This window comes from Lepidochelys kempii, chromosome 1 (assembly GCF_965140265.1).
Source record: "Lepidochelys kempii isolate rLepKem1 chromosome 1, rLepKem1.hap2, whole genome shotgun sequence".
NCBI lineage: Eukaryota > Metazoa > Chordata > Testudines > Cheloniidae > Lepidochelys > Lepidochelys kempii.
The window spans coordinates 295,514,631-295,531,755 of NC_133256.1; the positions used below are offsets into that span (position 1 = coordinate 295,514,631).

The 17,125-nt window shown below is 37.6% G+C and overlaps 1 protein-coding gene across 1 annotated transcript in view; it reads left to right on the forward strand.

Moving 5' to 3' along the window:
• TWF1 (twinfilin actin binding protein 1) overlaps positions 1-11,730 on the forward strand; it is a 39,086-nt gene extending 27,356 nt beyond the window's left edge. The window contains exons 6-9 of the mRNA XM_073328016.1: positions 562-687; positions 878-1,028; positions 1,481-1,602; positions 4,352-11,730. Of these exons, the coding sequence (XP_073184117.1) occupies positions 562-687; positions 878-1,028; positions 1,481-1,602; positions 4,352-4,522 (570 nt within the window). The 3' untranslated portion in view covers positions 4,523-11,730. The remainder of the gene's footprint in view (positions 1-561; positions 688-877; positions 1,029-1,480; positions 1,603-4,351) is intronic.
• Positions 11,731-17,125: the final 5,395 nt, after the last annotated feature.

Here is a 17,125-nt window from a genome sequence, read left to right on the forward strand (position 1 = left end):
AGTTCGATTTGGAAAATAAAATACAGAGCACAGAGTTCATTTCTGGAACATTGCATATGTGGACAATAGTTCTCTGAGAAGTGACTCGAAGTGACATAATTGGTTTCCATATTTGTAGGCTTTTGATGAGTTCCATATCAAATCTGCTAAGTTTACAAGAAAAGAGATGTTTTTTCTAACTGCCAGCCAGCACTAGGATTCCACCGGAATATGAAAGCTTTCTTCTTTCTGGTTTATACATAATCATCAGAATTAAAGATTCTGAAATTGCAACTTAACTAATTATTCTGTTGATACTTCAGCACTGCAGAGAGGTTTTTAGAGTTATGGGAGACTGATATAAAAAAACAAAATTGTTTTTTTAGAAAAGTAAGTAGATGTGATTCTATAAACATAAAAAGGAACAGAACTGTTGAGTAAGGCAATGCCATTTTAGTCATTTTTAAAAATCTCTGTCACTTACTGAATGCAGAATGAAATACTACTTACTCTGAGACTAAAATCTGTGTGAATACTTTGAAGATTTTAGATTATAATTAAACTGATTTATATTAATTCCAGGTCCAAGTGGAAGTTGGTGTAGATACCAAGCATCAGACACTGCAAGGAGTAGCATTCCCTTTGGCTAAGGAAGCTATTCAGGCTTTGGAAAAACTGAAAAATAAACAGCTTAACTATGTGCAACTGGCAAGTACAAAATATTGCATTTAATTATTTTACAGAATACAATTATGCAGTAGTTGTTTAAATTGTACATGTATGAACATGTACTGCAATGTTTAATTCAGAATAGGATTCTAAATTATCTGTTTTCTCATATCAGCTTCTCTGATTATGCTGCTCTCTGTATCTGCTCTAACTTGTGTTTGTTTAACAGCAAATTGATATAAAAAATGAAACTATTGTTTTGGCCAGCACACTCCATACTGAACTTAAGGATTTGCCAAACAGGATTCCAAAGGATTCTGCACGCTATCATTTTTTCCTTTATAAGCATTCCCATGAAGGAGATTACTTGGAATCCATAGGTATGAGAATTCCTATATGTGAAATTTCATTTGTTCATTTCATATAACTTAGAAGTAATCTTGAGATGGGGAAGATGGTATATAAATGATAAAATTTGGTGCATAGTTTCAGTGGTTAAGGCTTTCAAAAGTGGCCACTGATTTTCAATGTCCTTTGGGTGTCAGACTTTGAAACTGCTTTAAAAAGCCCTGATTTTTCAAAAGTGCTGCACGCACTCTGAAAATCAAGCACTTTTTAGAGTGTCTCCAGTTGGGCACCCAAAACCATTGTTCACTTGAAAATATTGGCCAATATCTTTCCATTCATTGGTCACTTATAAGTTTACATTGTAACTAAAGATGTATAGTGGTGTTGTTTCTTCCCCTTCAGACTTTGTAGAATATTTTGTTTAAATGTCTGTCACAAGTCATGATTTTAAGGTAATAGTTCTTACACCGTTTTCATTCTGCAGTATTTATCTACTCTATGCCTGGGTATACGTGCAGTATTCGAGAACGGATGCTATACTCTAGTTGCAAGAGCCCTCTGTTAGAAATTGTAGAAAGACAACTGTGGATGCAGATAATGAGAAAGGTAAGCATATTAGAGGTCCCATATCTGTGCAGTGCGGGAAGAATATTAATTTCCTTTATCTTGAGTTTTACCTTCTGTATAGCTGAATTGTGTTGGTTAATGTATAGCCAATTAATTTTGACTACACTTGCTTGTCAATATTAAAAACATTTGAGACCAAATAACCAAGCTGAGCCAATTTATTGTCTATAGAGAAAACAGTATGGTACAAGAAAGAAAGAGTTTAATACATCACCAGTCCTTTTCGCTGTATGTCCAGTTAACATTACGCAGAATGTGTGATCCCAGAATACGCCCCCAAAACTACCTCTGTTTAAATTAGACCTGTTTACAAGTAAGATGCACTGTATACATCACCCCTCAGACTAAAATTTCCCCAATTACTTTATTTTATGGTACTTTATTTTACTGGTACCATGGTATACCCCTCTTGTCTCTTGTTTTCGAACACCGAATTCCAAACTAGTTGGGTCATGAAGGCATTCCCCTACCTCTACCAGGGTAGAATATTTACATATCTTACCTTTGACAGTTTTCCCATTTGCTTATGCAAAATGTTGACTTGTACTTTTACAAGGTATTGTGGGATACTTAAGTGAGCAAGAGAAGGCATAATACAATTTATGATTACCACACACTTAATATTAATATAATATACCATGTGCATAATACCTAGAGGGATAGCTCAGTGGTTTGAGCATTGGCCTGCTAAACCCAGGGTTGTGAGCTCAATCCTTGAGGGGGCCCTTTAGGGATCTGGGGCAAAAATTGGGGATTGGTCCTGCTTTGAGCAGGGGGTTGAACTAGATGACCTCCTGAGGTCCCTTCCAATCCTGATAGTCTATGATTCTATTAATATGTGAGTGTAGCCCGTATGCATTGGATAACAATGGTTTATGAGGTCAAGCAAATTTTTTAGGGCTGTCAATTGCAGTTAATACATATGACTAACGCAAAACAAATTAACTAGATTTAAAAAAATAGTTGCGATTAATCATCATTTCAATTGCCCTGTTAAACCATAATAAAATACCAATTTAAATTTATTATAAATATTTTCCGATGTTTTTCTAAATTTTCAAATATATTGATTTCAATTACAACACAGAATACAAAGTCTACAGTGCTCACTTTATTTTATTACAACTATTTGCACTGTAAAAAATAAACATAAGAAAATGTATTTTTCAATTCACCTCATAAAAGTCCACTCAGTTCTACTACTTGTTCTGCCAGTCACTAAGACAAACAAGTTTGTTTACTTTTATAGCAGATAATGCTGCCCACTTCTTATTTACAATGTCACCTGAAAGTGAAATAGGTGTTTGCATGGCACTGTTATAGCTGGTGTTGCAAGATATTTATGTGCCAGATATGGTAAACATTCATATGCTCCTTCATGCTTCGATTTGTAGGCTCTAAAGATTTACATTGTTTTGTTTTTGAGTGCAGTTATGTTTTAAAAAAAAAAATTCTACATTTGTAAGTTGCACTTTCATGATAAAAAGATTACACTTTCAAAAACAATTAATTTTAGGCAGTGACCCTGTAACTTTAATTGCTATCTTTAAGCACCTTATTTACAAATCCTAGTTTGCACTAATTAAGTGCATGCCTTTTCTTATCAAGAATTCCAGTCCTATATTACCATAAAGAAAAAATTGCTTCTGTACTCAAGAACTGATAATATTTGGTGGGGCTCTTCAAGGACTGCAGTACATCAGACCACGTTCTTAAACTACAGATACTACAAATGAGGGAGAGCTTTTTAATTTTGTTTCTGTGGATAACATTTCAGTATTAAACACATGGCAGGATTAATATCAACCAGAGATTCTCTTTCATTGTCTAATGTTCATCTATTGAAGCTATGTCAAAAATAACTTTATATATACATATTTCTTAGATGGAGGTCAATATGCTTTTCCTTTCTTTAAAATTAAATAATGGCCTGACATGACCTTTGAAATCACTAGGAAGAGTATTCCTGAGGATTTGTTTGACCTCTTGCTGCAAAGTAGTTGCTGATGGATCTATTACTGGCCGTAACTGGGGTGCCAGGAAATTCTAAATGCTCAGTGGTACAGGGTCAAAGCATTTTCAGAGATCTAAGTTCATACAATAAAACCAGTGGATTTTGGCTTGAGAACAATAGTTTTCTTCCAGGCAGGGTTGTGTTTTGATACTTTTATAGATAAAGATTTTAATTTGTTATAGTTTCTTCCTTGTCTGAATAGTTACACTGGGCTGGGCTGCATTAGGCTGCTCATTAGGTTGCAGATCATTCAGGTCCATTTTATTCTCTCTGCAGGGAAAGCAACATGTATATTGGTTGCCTTTACAAACATTATTTTTAAAACACTTTTAATAAGTAAAATGATGGATTGTTTTTCTACTAAAAGTTGAAAGGTTGTGATAGAACATGAGGTTTGAAGGAGTTTCTTCCAACTTGAGAGATACGTTGCACATTTCTGTTATACTCCTGAAAAATGAATTGGAAAGCTAAATCACAAAAACTGCATACCAGTAAGGGTCTGACAAACTCAAAAACAAATGAGGATTTGTTCAGTTTTGTAGAGGGCACTGGACACAAATGAATTAAGGGTCAACGTTTCACCTTGAACTCTGAACTTTCTTGCTTATGTTTGTTTGAATATAGTTTTAGTGCTTCAGTAAATATAAACTCTTTCACAGGTTGTTAATCAAAATCATGAAATACGTTTAACTGTCTCTTATCCTCCCTTGGCAGATTGAAATAGATAATGGTGATGAGTTAACTCCTGACTTCCTTTATGAAGAGGTTCATCCAAAACATCATGCACACAAACAAAATTTTGCTAAGCCAAAAGGTCCTGCAGGAAAAAGGGGAATCCGAAGACTAATTAGGGGTCCTGCAGACTCTGAAACACCTACTGATTAAAATCTATTACTTGCACTCGTGGTAATACATTACAATAGAGATGAAAAATTCCAATTTTTAGTAATGAACTGAAATCATTCCACACTGATATATGCTAGAAATAAGCCTTGTTTTTCCATAGCACTTATCTGGCTCTGCCATTTTAGAGTTTATATTGTCCATATATTGTGGAAGAGTTGTTAATCAGTTCAAAACTAGAAAAGGATTACAAAACTAGTACTGCTTTATTTTTAATTATTTAATAGCTACACACTTTATTATAAACTTCTGATCTCTGTATTGAATATTGATTCTATGTAATCTTCAGTCAGTTCTTACTATTGGCTTAACTGTCACTGTGGGGCTAGATTTGCAAACATTTACTCACACGAGTAGCCCACTGAAGCTAATGAGTACTCATCTGAGTAAAGATTTGCAGGAGTAGATTCTGTAGCAGCATTCCAAATAAAGACCTATTTTTTTTCCTTTCAGCCATCATGAAGGAAAACATTTTATTGTATGTAATGTCTGTCTCTGAAGGTTTTTTAAATAGAGAAGATGAATGAAACTAGTATACCTGATGCAAATATTCAGGAATAGCTAGATTATTTTTCACATAGAGGAGTTGCTGCTTGAAATTAACTTCTGGTTTTGTGGAACTGTCATTTAAAGAAATCTGACATTGAAAGCACTAGAATTATTCATACTTTTATACGATCCTTAAACTGTTAAGTACTGTATGATCAAGTAAAACACTACAAATTTGCATAAGTTAATGCATTCAATCAATTATGGAGCTGCTCTAAAATCACTATACTAAAATGTTTCTAAATCATGCTGTTAAACTATAGTACCTGTATACTCTGATGCAAAATTGTTTATGCTTAGTAAAAAGGCTTCATGATACTGAATCAGTTCTTGAGAGAAAACAAATTGATTACAAATGGTTTTCCAATGCATTTGCCATTTCTACTGCAATATAATAAATACATTACAAAGGCAGCTTTTTTCCTTGAATGTTTTGAAATTAAATAGCATGAACATTTACAAATCCAACTTGTTTAAAAAAAAAACTGCTGGCAGAGCCTTAATAGCTTTCACTTTACTCCTTTTATTGTTTTTCTAAATTAGTTACTAAAATAAGCCAAGGAGAGTCTAAATTTGCTTTAACTAGACCTAATCTGTTCAATAGAAATAGCAAAAATACACATTTTGTAATAAGTAGGTAAGAAAATCAAGTATGAGACATGTGAGTTAAGTTCTGGATGAGCTTAAATAATTAAAATGTGCTTAAATGCAACCGATGGTCCAGTGGGCAAAGTACATTCCTAATAATGCAGTGGTTCTCAAACTTTTGCATTGCTGACCCCTTTCACACAGCATGCCTGAGTGTGACCTTCCTTATAAATTAAAAACACATTTTTTATGTTTAACACTATTATAAATTCTGAGGAGAAGCAGTATTAGGGGTGGAGGCTGACAGCTGGTGACCCCCCCGTGTAATAACCTTACGACCCCCTGAGGGGTCACAACCCGCAGTTTGAGGATCCCTGTACTAATTGGACTTGAATTTTTTTAAAGATAAATATAAAGGGTTTGCAAGTCTTAGATCATTTCATAATACATCCTGGTGTTGGGCATGTACATTAACAGATGGCAACATCACAATTGTGCTTATTTAGTTGGGGATGTATTTTAATCTCATTTTCTGGGGCTATAATGCATTAACAGTAATACTTCCTGGTGTGATTTACTTTAGTTCCACCTATTATTTCCAATAGAGACTTTTAAGTCTATTTTATATTGCAATAAAATTTTACATTTCAGCTATTTTAAAAAAATTACATATCTTGTATCAGTGCTATTTAATATATTTCTCTGATCCTCCGTTAATCCCCTTCCATCCCCTCAGTGCTCTGATCTTCCTCCTTTGTCCCTTTTGCCCTCTTGTAGGGCAAAGAGGTGTGTTCTTCTATAGGTTTTTTTCCCCTCTCTCCCTGCACCTATCAGGTATGTCTCATGTTTTTGCTTAACAACATAATGTCTGTGTAGTACGTTGAACAAATCACTATAAAATTGCTAAGTGTTTATTTAAAATAACTGAATCAGGAGCTACTTAGTGTTCACAACTCCATTTTTAAAAAATGTGAAGTTAGAACCTCGTGATTTAAAAGCACTGCCACAGAAGAAACTTTAGAAACACATTTCAGCAGTGAAAACATTTTTCTCACTGTTTCTCTGTCAGGAATTTTATCAGCTCTACTTGTGGCTCAGTTGACTTGTGCATGTAAACTTTTACTCTGAAGTGGGAATATTAAAGGCTTTCATATTTTAGGTCTTATGGGTTTTGGTAATGAAATGGTCAAGTCTAGTTGGATATATGTAGCTAATATTACTACATTGCACTACTAACTGGGTGAGGGTTGGAAATCTTACTTGGGATGGAATTTAAGTTTTTGTTTTAAATGTAATTTTAAAAGGAAAATAATAAGACTAGCTGTAGTAATCTTGGGACTCAATCAAATAGAACATATGTGATCTGCTGATCCATACAACTTTCTGAAGTCTGGAGATGTAGCACCATTACTGTAGCCTATCCAGGGGTGCTGCTACAAAAGGGCAGGAATTATAGACCTGGAGGAGAACTAGCAAAATGAATGTTCTCTTGTACCACAAAATACCCTATATAGGCCCTTTCTGTACCCTCTGGTCCTGTGATGTAGGTCTGCAGGAAACTTTTTATACCCCTTGTGACAGATATTACAACTGCATGCAATATCTGTGGGGACAATTTTGTCCGAATTGTAGGAGTGGTCTATGTAACACTCGCTGGGCCAGGAATTGTATGTAACTCCAAGGGGGGAGTGTTGTTACAATTCCACCAGGAATTAAAAACAGGAGGGGGTGATTAAGGTGAATCACTCAGGTTGTAAACACCTACAGAGAGGTACCATCCCTCATGAGGTTTGGTTCAGACTGGGTCTTCCCAGAAACCAACAGCCAAAGAAAGTGCTTTTGAAATAAAAAGCCAGAGTTAAAACTGACTCGGGGCTGCCTTGCTGATTCAGCAACTAGACAGGACCATCTGTCCAAGAGCTCCAACCTTTGCAGGAGGGTTGGAAAGACTTGGGCCTAATAAGACTGATGGGTGACCTCTGCTAAGCTTTTAGCACCTGTATAGGAACTTGGGTTTTCACGTTTTACTGTAATGCTTTTACCTTAAGAATAAATGTGCTTACTTAGACTGTGCAGTAACTGGTAACAGTTGGCAATATGCTGTTCATAGCTTTTGGAGAGAAAGTATAGCAGAGCCGTGGGCCTTTAGGCAGACTGGCTTGCTAGGGATATCACAGTGTAAGGCAGGCAGCTGTGCAGGCTTAAATCTCCCAGTCAGTAGGGAGAGAAGTTGGGTGCTCTCAAGGGACCATGAAGGGGGAGATACGGGTTACCATGAAACTATCAGCCCTATGTCAGGAGTAAGTCTTCAATGGTGCCTCAGGCTGTGGGGGAGAATTGGCTTCTCCACTTACCCTACAAGGTGGGTAGGAGAGACTGTTGTCCCCATTGCTTAATCATAAGACTGCTGTTGTGGGGGCTTATGAGCTCCCGATCACAATCACTTAATGGACTGTTCTGGAGCTCACCCAAAGCCAGACCATGTCAGACTGCAGCCTTTTAAAAGAAAAAAAAATTAATGTCAACTGATGGCCAGCGTGCACCGTGTAGTCTTTGCCCCAGGAATAGGAAGCAGCCACAGACACTAACGGAGTTGAATAGGGCCACATGATTTGCGTGCTGAAGTATTATGGATCTAAAGGCAGAAGAGGCCTGGGATTACTTCAAGTTAAAGCTGCAGAAGCTATTGGAAGCCTGCATCCCAAGAAAGGGGGAAAAATTCATAGGCAGGAGTTGTAGACCAAGCTGGATGAGCAAGCATCTCAGAGAGGTGATTAAGAAAAAGCAGAAAGCATACAGGGAGTGGAAGATGGGAGGGATCAGCAAGGAAAGCTACCTTATTGAGGCCAGAACATGTAGGGATAAAGTGAGAAAGGCTAAAAGTCAAGTAGAGTTGGACCTTGCAAAGAGAATTAAAACCAATAGTAAAAGGTTCTATAGCCATATAAATAAGAAGAAAACAAAGAAAGAAGAAGTGGGACCACTAAACACTGAGGATGGAGTAGAGGTTAAAGATAATCTAGGCATGGCCCAATATCTAAACAAATACTTTGCCTCAGTCTTTAATAAGTCTAAAGAGGATTTTAGGGATAATGGTAGCATGACAAATGGGAATGAGGATATGGAGGCAGATATTACCATATCTGAGGTAGAAGCAAAACTTGAACAGTTTAATGGGACTAAATCTAATTAAAGAATATTAAAGAAATTGGCACATGAAATTGCAAGCCCATTAGCAAGAATTTTTAATGAATCTGTAAACTCAGTGGTTGTACCGTATGACTAGAGAATTGATAACATAGTTCCTATTTTTAAGAAAGGAAAAAAACGTGATCCGGGTAACTACAGGCCTGTTAGTTTGACATCTGTAGTATGCAAGGGCTTGGAAAAACTTCTGAAGGAGAAAGTAGTTAAGGACATTGAAGTCAATGGTAAATGGGACAAAATACAAATGGTTTAACAAAAGGCAGATCGTGCCAAACCAACCTGATCTCCTTCTTTGAGAAAGTAACAGATTTTTTTAGACAAAGGAAATGCAGTGGATCTAATTTATCTAGATTTCAGTAAGGCGTTTGATACTGTGCCACATAGGGAATTATTAGTTAAATTGGAAAAGATGGGGATCAATATGAAAATTGAAAGGTGGATAAGGAATTGGTTAAAATGAGACTACAGCGGGTTATACTGAAAGGTGAACTGTCAGACTGGACGGAGGTTACCAGTGGAGTTCTTCAGGGATCGGTTTTGGGACCAATCTTATTTAATCTTTTTATTACTGACCTGAGCACAAAAAGTGGGAGTGTGCTAATAAAGTTTGCGGATGATACAAAGCTGGGGGGTATTGCCAATTTAGAGAAGGACCGAGATATCATACAGGAGGATCTGGATGACCTTGTAAACTGGAGTAATAGTAATAGGATGAAATTTAATAGTGAGAAGTGTAAGGTCATGCATTTAGGTATTAATAACAAGAATTTTAGTTATAAGCTGGGGACACATCAATTAGAAGTAACGGAGGAGGAGAAGGACCTTGGAGTATTGGTTGACCACAGGATGACTATGAGCCGCCAATGTAATATGGCCGTGAAAAAAGCTAATGCGGTCTTGGGATGCATCAGGCGAGGTATTTCTAGTAGAGATACAGAGGTGTTAGTACCGTGATACAAGGCACTGGTGAGACCTCACCTGGAATATTGTGTGCAGTTCTGGTCTCCCATGTTTAAGAAGGATGAATTCAAACTGGAACAGGTACAAGAAGGACTACTAGGATGATCCGAGGAATGGAAAACCTGTCTTATGAAAGGAGACTCAAGGAGCTTGGCTTGTTTAGCCTAACTAAAAGAAGGCTGAGGGGAGATAAGATTGCTCTCTATAAATATATCAGAGGGATAAATACCGAAGAGGGAGAGGAATTATTTCAGTTCAGTACGAGTGTGGACACAAGAACAAATGGATATAAACTTATGGCGGTTCAATACAAGACAGGACACGGCTTTAGGCAAGCAAGCAGGCTGGTCTGCTGACAGGATCTTTCCTGTCAGCTTTTCCACCTCTCTTTTATTTCCTTCCCCCCTGCGCATTACATACTCCGCCCGCAAAAGGCATCAACAAAGGAAATAATATGACTTTGATTAATATTCTTATTTACCGGCCTCTATCTACTACAATCTTTGTTCTCAGGCCTTGAGCCTAGGCCCAGGAAGCTTCCCACGGTTGATGTCCTTATTTTGACTTCCCAAATGGTCCATGTTCCCATGGTCCATGTCCTTGGACAGAGCAGAGCAATGTGTGCATCGCTCCTACACAACAGTCAGGGTGTGCCCTGACTGTTTCCAGGTGCATGAACGCTACATGAACTCTTCATAAACTGGCCATCGGGAAGTTTAGACTTGAAATTAGATGAAGGTTTCTAACCATCAGAGGAGTGAAGTTCTGAAATAGCCTTCCAAGGGAAGCAGTGGGAGCAAAAGACCTATCTGGCTTCAAGATTAAACTCGATAAGTTTATTGAGGAAACGGTATGATGAGATAACATGATTTTGGCAATTAACTGATCTTTAACTATTCATGGTAAATAGGCCCAATGGCCTGTGATGAGATGTTAGATGGGATGGAATCTGAGTTACTACAGAGAATTCTTTCCTGGGTATCTGGCTAGTGAATCTTGCCCACATGCTTAGGGTTCAGCTGATCACCATATTTGGGGTCGGGAAGGAATTTTCCTCCAGGGCAGATTGGCAGAGGCCCTGGGGGTTTTTTGCCTTCCTCTGTAGCATGGGGCATGGGTCACTTGCTGGAGGATTCTCTGCACCTTGAAGTCTTTAAACCATGATTTGAGGACTTCAATAGCTCAGCCATAGGTGAGAAGTTTATTGCAGGAATGGGTGGGTGAGATTCTGTGGCCTGCATTGTGCAGGAGGTCAGACTAGATGATCATAATGGTCCCTTCTGACCTTAATATCTATGAGTCTGAGTATTCACCCCACTACATTATCTATTCTGTCATATATGTTCACTGGACAAAAGCACTAGTAGTATCTGGTTAATACTTTGTCAGTGAACACTCAGAAGCAGCACACAATAAGGGCATTAATAAAACCCTGAACTACTGTTCCTTGAAATATTACTGGCCATTTGATGGTTGAATGACTCCTTTCTAAAATGTTGTTTGCCTTCATAAAGCACATGGGGAAAGATGTAGCTGCTTGAACAAATGAATGTTAGGAATGTGATGAATAACAACTCAAACCCCCTAGTTTATTTAATAGATTTGTTAACAGAAAAAATATAGATGATGAGCAAGTGATAAACTACTTTTGAAACACTCATACAGCAAAAGGCTGTATTTTTAAGATTAAGATTAAGATTTTTAAATAAAGTTAACTTGTGTTAGAGGTTTGTATAACAAATCAAGCTGTTAATATCATTTGCTCTATGTAGGCACTAGATAAATCTAAAAGTGATTAAAATACTGATTATGAAAACTTCCCCCAGTACATACCTATTGAATGTAAAACACCTTCAAATGTTTCAGTTAAATAAACCTCTCCTTACTGTCTATTTTGTCATTTCAATATATCAATAAAAACTGAAGTTTTGGTTCAGTGTTATCTGGGGTTTTCTGTAAGATCTTTCAGCAAGAACTCACATTATAAAGCCATCATGTATAAGTACATAATTGTCAACATATGTTTAGACACCGCACAGAATAAAAACATTGCTGGGGAGAGATGTGCTCATGGGAAACAAAATCCTCCAGCTGCTGCTAGTGATGAGTATCAGCCTGCTAGAGGGTTGAGGAGGCAGTGGGCAGCTGCTTCTATAAAGCAGCAGAGAGGCCTTCATCGTGGGGGAAATCTCTGTGCCTTTCACACCTGAAGCTTGTGATTTTTAATGAAAACTGTAAAGCAGTGTACTGCACTCTGACTTTAAAAAAAAAAATCTGAATTTATAACTACCACTGTAGCACCCATGCAAGATATACTGTGGTATACTTCAGTAATCACAGTTCAGTTGCAATGTCCATTTTACACTACATATGGGAATACTATAAAACAGTATAAAGAGATTAGATGAGGTTGAGCAGAATTTTGAGAATAATTTAGAACTTCAGTAGAGGAGTATTCAAACTGAGGGGAGAACAACTCTGGTATATTAGCACTTCATCAACATATCCTGGTCTGCTATCACACTGCCTTTCTGACCAACTGGGGAGAAATCTTGTTTGGGAAGTTTGAAGGTGGCACATAAAAATAGAAAGAAGGTTGAGGTAAAGGTCAAAGAGAAGCAAGTTTAAAGTGAGGTTGGAGGAACAAGTGGTATAATGAATCCTTACTACATGCAGTCCTGTAACAACTCCTTTATCTAGTAATTTGATAGAAGAAGGCTGCCTTTGGAGGGATTTTCTAGCGGGTCTGAGAAGGGCCTGTCTCTTGGCTTCTTCCACTCCACCACTGCCTCTTAGGAGTTTGTGTACCAGTGGATGAGAAGCATGATGGGTCCTGCCATTGTTCGTTTGAGTCTCATGCCTTGGATGACTAAATTGTGTTGATCTACAGGTCTCCATGACATTGATATACAAAAAGGTTTGAAACTTCCATTAAGAACTGAGCCTTTTGCCACCATCCTCCTTTCCAAGGCAGGAACAACAGCAATTGCATTTATAGTACAATCTGGAATTAGACTTCATTCTTTAGCTGCCTCTGGCCCAGAGTGGTCCTGGGTTGCTGGTGCTGGTACCAGTACCAGGTCATCTGAGCTCAGAGTCCCCAGACCTAGCTTAGCTACATTACTGCTCCGAAGAGCTTTACTGTAGTTTTAGGGCTTGTCTACACTTGAAATGCTACAGGAGCACAGCTGGACCACTATCGGCTTCAGTATAGACACCATCTATGTTGACCACAAGGATTCTCCCATTAGTGTAGGCAATCCACCTCCCTGGGAGGTGTTAGCTAGGTCAATGGAAGAATTCTTCCATCAACTGAGCACTGTCTGTAGCTGGGGTTTGGTTTGTTTGACTATATCACCCAGGGATGTAGCTAACCCCCCACATAGAGGCAGGCAGAGGCAGTGAAATTTTCATTTTAAATCTGAAGTATATTCTGCAAAATGTGGTCTTCTAGCACCTGAACTACCACTGTCTGAAGTGCCTCAGATGCATGGGCTCAAACACTGAAAAATAAATCTTTAAGCATATATGTTTGGGTACAGTAAGCACTGGGAGTCTACTTACTCCCTCCACTGGCCCTTCACCCTGTGCTACTCATGTGAAAATAGACACGGTGTTGCTCAATTTTAAAATAACCAGTTTAATATAATTCACAAGTGCATCCTATCTTCTGTCAGATGCTGTGTCACTTACTGCTTGAAGGTCCTAGAAATACTTATTAAAAAGTAAGACCATTAATAAAGAAATAACACCATTAATAAGATGTAGTTTTAGATTATTCTGACAGTGTTTTCAGATCCCTTGTGAGTGTAATGATATTAAATGTGAATGCTTCCTACAGTTATGTCAACTCCACTTTGAGTTGTGTCAAAATACAAATATACTTAATTAATGGTTAAAGTTCTAAAAGAGCCTTAAGTATCTATTGGTAACTAATGCTTGTTCATATAGTAATTCATCCATGTCCAAAATATCCATGTAAGGCAGTGGGGCGTAAGAACAGCTGTTACAATTTAACTATACTTTGAATACACTCCTTTTAAAAGGCTTAACTGTTCTGAACATGTAGCTGAATCTAAGTGAAGAGTGGTTTTCTTAAGTTGTACAATTAATCTATACAAGTCTATACAAATAAAAATACTAACTTTGTTTAATGTGGCAGTTCAAAAGATAAGCATAGAGTTTATTCATTTTAAGGAAAGTATTTCGAAAGCTATCATTGGCAGTTGAGTCTACTAAGGGCAGCCATTTTACCTAAATGATATTGTTTTAAAATAAAAACTGCCAACACATTTGTTTGGAACCTTTGGGCTACAGGATCAAGAACGAGGTTTTCCATTAAAAGAAAAGAAATTTCTGTACAGTGAATTGATACAAATACTTAAAGTTAGGAAGCAAAGCAAGCCAGGCTATCCCCACTTAAAACTGATCTGGAGGTCTTTACTCCCCTCCCTGCAGGCACACATCTTATTAACATTGATAGAGCTACCTCTGTCTTGAATGTTGAGTTGACTCTAGTTCCATAATTAGATTACATCCTTAAGATTACTTGATTTTGTTTTGACACCACCCACCCTATTAAATGCATTGTATGACTTTTACAGACTAAGTTGAAGTCCATTTTTAAAAATTAAGATTTGAATTAATTTGGAAAAAACACGTGAAAAGACTTTTTCTTATCCCCTCTCCCCCCTCACACACACAAATGTATGTAAGCAAAAACTTTAGATTTAAAGCATCCACCTGGGAATAAAGTCAGGCTCTTAGGAATGTCTGTGGCTGAATTACAAGCGCAAAATGGGGACTGAAAATGGCAACACTGCTGTGAAGTAGCTCTGAGTGGGAATTGGGTTTCTGTCCAGTGAAGTTGCATTGGGCTTTAGAAAAGTTACAGGGAAAAACCCTTTTCATTTGCTAAATGCAATAAAACTATTTAACTTGTTTTAGTTGGGACTTTCTTCTAGTGTGAGTGAATTTACAGCATAACAGTAAATTGATACTAGTGATCTCATAGCAAATGAAAGTCATTTGGGTAACTAGATATGGCAAATGTAAGGAGTCCAGGCCACTGTCCTTATCAACAGTAAGTATATACTTAAATCCTTTTAATCACATCTAATGTTTAGCCTGTCTATTCCATTTTCAGCACACTTACATTTTGTATGTGGAAAACCATGGTAGATTATCCATCTCTTGAGCCACATTAGAATGTGACACACACAATACAGCCTTTCCACTCCCCCAAAAGAGAGGGCCTTTCCTCCTGCTCCTCTGGCAGAGAATAGGAAGTAGTACCAAGCCCAGAATGTTCATAGCCAAATGTTCAAAAGTGGGTTGTGTTTGTCCAGCTGGAAACATTTGACCCATTTTCCAGAAGTGCGGAGAACCCACAGTTCCTATTCATCCTGTTTAAGATCTAGTCTTACCTCTTATATCTCACAGGTCATTAAATTGCACTCAGTTACCCCTGTATTGAGCCAAATAACTTGGTTTGCTTAAAGCATAACATCCAGTATGGAATGATTTGAAGACACCAAGAGATTGAGACTCCACCACTTCCCAATGGCTACTCACTCTGTTAAAAAAAAAAAAAAAAAAAAAAACCTGAACAATTGTGCCTAATTTGAGTATCTGTCATCAGCTTCCAGCCACTGGTTCTGACTCTCTCTGCTAAAGAGCCCTTTAGTACCTGGTATTCTCTCCCCATGTAAAGGTATTTGAAGATTGAGAGGTGATTTGATCAGTGTTTTTGATAAACTAAACTGATTTGAGCTCTTTAAGTCACTCGCTGTAAGGCATTTTCTCTAGCCCTCAAATAATTTGTGGGGCTATGTCTGGCAAGCTCAATTTTTCAACATATTTTTTAAAATGTTAACGCTAGAACTGGATGCAGAAGTCCATTATCAGTCTCACCCATGCTGTGTGCAGAGATAAAGGAGCCTCACACTACTTCCCTGCATATAAAAAACCCCCCAACAAAGTCCACAAGTGTCTGAGGAGGAGGGGAAACAGTTGTGGGTCAACCTTTATTCCAAAGCTTCTTTAGTTAAGGACTCTTTTGTAAGAAAACCCTAGTATCTTTATTCTGAAAATGGAGAAGCTTTACCGTAAATGGGCTTAAGTGACACATTCCTGCCATGTTAGTACTTACAAGCTGAGGTTTACATCCGTTTCGTTATGAAGAAATGGCCAAGTGCTTTCTTTTGAAAATGGCTTCTTTGACTTAAGTAACATTTTGCACTGGACAATGAAGAACTCAGTCAGGTGCACTGAGAAGATACAGACTCCATTCAGCTGAGGAAATGGAACAGTAGAAATCACCCATCGTTTGCAATAACAGCGAGAAAGAGCATACTGGCATTAACTGAAGTACTGATAGAAAACGGAGGTCCAGGTGGGAGCTAAACAGCACACCAGGGTTGAAAAACAAATCCTGAACTAGAAAATGCAAAAATCCTTGGCTGCTGACATACAAATGAGTGATCCACTAATGCTACAGAATAGGTGAATAGATGCATGTTTGACAGGTAAGTCAAATCGTTCTACTGCATTGTTGGTGAGTAGTGATATTGTCTTCACTTCTCTACCCACCAAAGCAAAAATGCTTGAGAGCTGATATTTCATACATTAGAGGGTAGTAAGGCTGCACCCAAGCTCCCAGGGGTATGGGAGAGCAAATATGTCCTAGGAAGGTGTCCTCAAGAAGTGCTCAGAGAGACTTTTTCTGCCTTCTTATAGCCATCTTTACTTTCTGTCTTCACAATCTGCTATTCTTCATTTTTGTAAAGTTCAGTTCTTAACAGGAATCTCTTCCCAATCAGCCTGAGCTTCATTCAGGGTCCTCAGACACCTCCAATTCTAGCACCAGAGCTACAAAGTGACTGTTTCCCAAAGCTGCATAACACTCTAGTAATAAGAATATATATTAACAATTATGGCTTATTCTGACTCATGTTAAAACCCTTTAACCTATGCTCAATTTAAGTCACCCACCATAACAATGTTAAAGTTAATTTGTATTTAGATGTACGTGTTAGTCCATTTATTTAAAGAGGCACTTTAGGACTTATTAGCTGTATGGGAGAATTTGTTTACTAATATAATTAATAATTTGAAAATGACACGTACCACACCTTTAATGGAGAGAGGTCAATCTACTCTACTCTGATTTGAGGTGCCCTAAATTCTACTGTTCTTGTTCCATCACAAGTATGGATTTCAGTTTGTTCAATTGTTTTCTATGCACAATAACTGGTCAAGAAAGAGCTAAATGAATGGCAG